This window comes from Chrysochloris asiatica, unplaced genomic scaffold (assembly GCF_000296735.1).
Source record: "Chrysochloris asiatica unplaced genomic scaffold, ChrAsi1.0 scaffold00002, whole genome shotgun sequence".
NCBI classification, from domain to species: Eukaryota; Metazoa; Chordata; class Mammalia; order Afrosoricida; family Chrysochloridae; genus Chrysochloris; species Chrysochloris asiatica.
Window position 1 is genome coordinate 17,403,632 of NW_006408520.1, and position 5,644 is coordinate 17,409,275.

At 43.5% G+C, this 5,644-nt stretch overlaps 1 protein-coding gene across 4 annotated transcripts in view; it reads right to left on the reverse strand.

The window, feature by feature from the left end:
- Nucleotides 1–5,393, reverse strand: part of ABCD3 (ATP-binding cassette, sub-family D (ALD), member 3) — an 85,039-nt gene extending 79,646 nt beyond the window's left edge. For 3 of the 4 annotated variants that reach the window (XM_006830946.1, XM_006830944.1, XM_006830943.1), the window contains exon 1: nt 5,190–5,393. In XM_006830946.1, the coding sequence (XP_006831009.1) occupies nt 5,190–5,299 (110 nt within the window). In that variant the 5' untranslated portion in view covers nt 5,300–5,393. The remainder of the gene's footprint in view (nt 1–5,189) is intronic. The other variant, XM_006830945.1, reaches the window with a different exon arrangement.
- Nucleotides 5,394–5,644: the final 251 nt, after the last annotated feature.

The window sequence follows — 5,644 nt, forward strand, 5'->3', positions numbered from 1 at the left end:
ACACATACACACACACACATACATACACACACACACACCTGGAACCTTGGTGGCACAGTGAACACACACAGTGAACTAAGCGATGGTCTGCTGCTAATGGAAAGTTGGCAGTTCAAACTCACCAGCTCTCCTTGAGAGAAAAATGAGCCAGTCTGCTTGTATAAAGATTTACAGTCTCAGAATGCCCATTCAGTAGTTCTCTGTTCTACAGGGTCACTAAGAATCAACTAAGTAGCATTTGGGGGGTCAGGGGGTAGATGCATGATTATCTGGATGAATGGGAGCATGGTGATTCTGTACGATAATCACTGGACTGCAACCACAAGGTTGGTGGTTCCAGACCAGTAGCTGCTGTGTGGGAAGATGAGGTTTTCTGCTCCTGCAAAGCTTTAGACTCAGAAACCCTAGAAAGAGTCACTAAGAGCTAGAACCAACTCAATAGCACTTAACAACAGCAATCTGGATGAAAAAGAAAATCACATTAACAAGAGTAAAAAATAACCCAGAATGATAAAGTACTCAGTTTCCTTATGTTTGAAGTAATGTCACGTCTAACTTTTAAAGTGCTTTTACTATCTTCATTATATATCAAATTCTAAGGAAATATGTACTCTAAGACACACGTACTGTCAGCAGCCTAGGCCAAAGAAGGCAGAACAGCCACAGATTCCTTAATTAAGCATCAGATAGTAAAATTAACTTGCCCCATTACCAAAGATAGCCAAAATGCCAGTAAAATATAAAACTATAATTTTTTAAAACTTCAAACTGACACCAAAAGCAGTCACTGAAAGATATTCATAAAATTCTTAAAGTATATCTATGAAGATATACTTTAACACCATTCTTAAAGTTTCAAAATAACTCATTTACCTACTTAATTTAAGCTGCAAGTTTATCTGCTGCATTTCCTTCCACAAAACATACAGGGTTGCTATGGGTCGAAACCAACTTTATGGCACTTAACAACAACAACATTGCTATTGTTAAGTACCATCAAGGGTTTCCAAGGAGTGACTGGTGAGTTTGAACTGCCAATCTTGTTGTTCAGTGTTTATCCTGTTGTTGCTGTTGTTAAATGCAACTGGGTCAGTTCTGACCCACAGTGACCCTATATAGGGTTTCCTGCAGACCTTGCAGTTCAAACAGCTTTGCAGTTTGGCACAGTAACCCACAGCGCCACACCAGGACCACAATTTAATACTATGTTGTTGTTGTTGTTGTTAAGTACCATGAAGTCAGTTCCGACTCATAGTGACCCTGCACCGGGTTTCCTAGGCTGTAAATCTTTATGGGAGCAGATCGCCTCATCTTTCTCCTGCGGAGCTGCTGGTAGTTTCGAACTGCTAACCTTGAGGTTGGCAGCCTGACTCGTAATCACTACGCTAAATATTTTATATATGGAGTCCTGGTGTGGTGTTGTAGGATAAGCAGTAGACTGCAAAGTCAGTTTGAAGTGCAAGGTTGGTGATTCAAACTTATCAGCAGTTCCTCAGAAATCCTATACAGGGTTGCTATGAATTGGAACCGACTCGACAGCACTTAACAACAACATTTAATATATGTAATATAAAGATTTTCTCTGCTCATGTCAATGTAAAAGATTAACAACTTTTACTTGGTAAATGTTGCATAATTTAATCCCCCGCCAAAAATCTGGTTTCTCAAAGAGTTTTTTTTTTTTAAATATTTAACAACGAACAGCTAAAATTACTTAATAAAAATATATTCTATTACACCCTCTTACTACTATTGCTAAACTTTCCCCTTAGATTACATTTAAAGCTTTCCTTACTCAAAGCTAATCTATAGTGTTAGAAGTCAATGGATGCTTATTCTGTTGTTTCTTAATCTGGGTACTAATGACACAGGCTGCTCTTGTTGCAAAAATTATTCAAGCTCTGCATTTATAACAAGCATACTTTTCTATACGTACGTTATATTCCAATTAACAAAGACTTTTATCCCATCTAGAGTAAAATTGAGTGAGGACAACTAAGATTCAAGGAAGCAATTAGTCCAAAGGACAAATGGTCCCCATGAGCCACTCTCCTCTAGCCTACATCCAGAAGAACTAGATGGTGCCCAGCAACACAACCTACTGACATCTCTGACTAGAAACACAATAGAAGGTCCTGGTTAGAGTAGGAGGAAAATGTAGAAAATACAAATTCATAAAAAAAAGACGAGACTTACTAATTTTCTAAGTTGGTACTGAAACCACCACAAGGTCACATTTCAGTCAAGTTAAGAGCAGCCTTAAAAAAACCCAGTAACACCTGTGTGGAAAATACTCTTTAAAACAATCAACTATAAGAGACCAAAAGAGTAACATTTGCCCCCCAAAAAAGGTAAGAAGGCAGGGAGAGGCAGAGAAACACAAGTCCAGGGTGGAAATAAGAAGAGTGCTGACACATTGTGGGGACTGCAACAAGCATCATGGAACTTAAGTATTAGTTAAATTATTGAATGGAAAACTAGTTTCCTGTGTAACTTTAACCTAATCCTGAACAAAATGTTTTTTAAAAACGACTTTTTAAAAAATTCATTAGATGGAGGCACAGACGATGATGATGTGGAGAGATGGAGAGGCTGGGGACTCTAGACCCAGAGAGGGAGAGGGGCTGTGTGCTGATGGGAGGGAGGAAGGCAGGCAGGCTTGCGCAGTGTACCCTTTGGATATTTGACGAGGCATGGAGGGGATTCCATAGGATGGACGTAAAGCTAATGTTCTCTTCCCATGTAAACTATCACTTAATTCACAAAAACTAAAATAAAATAAAAAAACTCATTAAAAAAATAAAGCCCAAACTGTTTGGTCTCTTTTGGAGAAAACAAAAATCAAACTACTAAAAATGCCTCACTGCCCTTCAGCACCCTTGCAAGTCTGGAATGGAACTCACCCTTGTGGCCAATTTCCAGCCAAACAGATACATATGGGGGCAACAACACTATTAAGTATGTTCACCATGGGAAGGTCAACCATTCAAGTCCAAAAGGGCAGCACTTAAGACGTGGAGAGATGAAGTAGTTGGACTTTAGACACAGTGAGGGAGAGGGGCCTGTAGGGTATACCCTTTGGCTGGTTGATGATGCATGGAGGGGACTGTAACTATAGCAATGAAATGATATACGATAGGATGAATGTAAAGCTAATGTTCTCCCATGTAAACTATCACATAATTCACAATAAAACATTAAAAAAGGTGGGGGGGGGGGTCGGAAGTGGGGGAGCACTTACCTAAGGACAAAGTTCAGAGGGTTTGGGAAGGAGAGTGGAATGGAGATAAGAACCACAGGGAGGAAGTGGGGTAACTGGTGTTACAAAGAGGGGATTGCAATCATTGAGATGAAACAAAGTGTATGATTTGTTGAACGTGAAATCTACACTGTAAACCTTCACTCAATTCACAATACAAAGTTGTTGTTTTTTTTAAAGCCTCACTGAAGGTTGAAGCTCTTGAGTTCCTTCCCCCAGATTAAAATACCTATTTTATGTACAGAAGCCACTTCTATTTAATTTTTTTTTAAAGGCAACTCAAAGTTATTTTTAACATTTTCTTTTCCCAGATAACAGAAAACAAAATCTTTCTTTTGCCATTTGCAACTTTCGGAAAAGAAGCTCAGAAGCATGCACTTGAAGAAAAGAATGTGTTTATTATTCTCAGAATTAATCATTTAAAAAACTGAGTAGAAAGTAAAAAGACAATGTAACGCAAATTATTTTCAACTTTGTTAAAAGGATTTAAAAATGACAGATCATGCTTCAGACTTTATTTTACTAGATTAAGATAGGATATTGTCAGGAGCGACCAGTCACTGGAGAAGGATATCATGTTTGGTAAGTGAAGGGTTAGAGAAAAAGAACACCCCCAACAAGATGGATTGGTCAAGTGGCAGAATCGATGGACTCAGGCGTGGCAACAGTAGTGAGGTTGGCCCAGGATCGGATCGGGCAGTGTTTCGTTCTGCTGTGCATAAGGTCGCTATGGGTCGATACCGACTCGATGGCACCTAACAACAACAACTGTAAGAGGAAGGAGCACTATGGGTCAGGCCAATTATGAATGTTTTAGTACAAATCCTACTATCAATTAGGTATTTTGTTGTTGTTAGGCAAATCAAAAATAGAATGCAGCAATACTTGTCCAGAGGGATGAATGAAATAAACTGGGTAAACTAAGTAAACTATGGAATATTTAATTGCTACCAAAAATGTTTATAAAGAAACCCTTTCTCATTCCTTGCTGAAGTTGTGGATGCCTAGCAAATTAAAAGAAACAAACAAAACCTGAAATGGATACGATAAACGCTGGTAATCTTACCTCAGTAACTCAATTCTCTCTTCCTTTCTCTAATCCTATATATAACCTTCCAAAATGGAATCTAAACATTAAAATTCTCTCGCGGGGAAAGCACTGGTGCGTAATCAAAACAAAATGTGGATCCTCACCTAGAATACCCTTTCACCTTTCACCGGCAAAGCAGAGCCAAAGTGAACCGCCCCGCACCCCACGGGAGGGAATTTTGTTCTCCAAATACCACGGAACCGATTCAGCCTTTCCGGATGAAATGCCACGCAGTTAACCACTCAACTCCAAAGGAGTAACACTTTAGAAGGCAATTTTACCAAGTTGACCCAAGGTGATTGATTCACAAGAATCCCTCTCCCCGCCCCCCACCCCGCAACTTTCAACAGGAATTACTAGGGAATCTAGCCAAACCTCGTCCAACTAAGTGACTCAGACTACAGGGTCCAGCCTGGGGAGTCCGTATCCCATCCTTAAATCATACATCGAAATCTTTCTCGCTCTGTCAGGAGATGAGATGGCAAAATTAACACACACCCAGAAAGTTGATACTTAAAGGAGGCGGGCTGGAAAAGTGGGGAGACCACCGCGCCCCCTTCTGCCTTCCGACAAGAGGCGACACAGACGGGCCAGCAGAGCAGGAGAAAGACCTGTGGTCCCAGGATGGAAAGAGTGGAGGCTCGGGGGATGAGCCTGGGGCGCAGGCGCCGCGGCGAGATCAGGACAACCTGCCCTGGAAGCTTGGCAGCAACCGCGGCCAGTCCTCTCTCCGCTTGATCCCGCAGGGCAAAGGGACTAGCCGGCCGGGCGCCGGGCGGGGACACAGAGTGCGCGAGGAGCGCCCGCCCGGGAAGGCGCCGTGGCCACGGGCCTTCTTACCCGTGCAGGCCGAGGGCGCGACGCCGCTTGAGAAGAATGCAGAGCAGCAGCAGCCCAGCCCCCGCCACAGAAGAGTTTCGCGTCGTCAGGTACTTGCTGAAGGCCGCCATGGCACCGCCGGTACGAGCAAGCCGGTGAAAGGGACACGGCGGCGGCGACTACCTTAGTAGAGGAAGCGCGGGGGAGACTGGGAGGAGAGGAGCGCAGAGAACGAGGGTGGTGCCGGCCGGGCAGGACCGCCCCTGGCGCGCGCTACCGCGCCACCCGCGCGCCGGAGCCTACCGCGGACTTTGGCTTGGCGTGAGCGCGCGCGCGCGAGCGCCAAGAAGGCCGCAACAGTCCTAAGACGCGCGAGTTCTGCGCACGCGCGAACTCCCACACTTGTCTCTGGGAACGCTGACACCGAGACGCCTCGGATCCTCGCAGTCAAGAACCCCTCTGTTTCGAACCCTCCT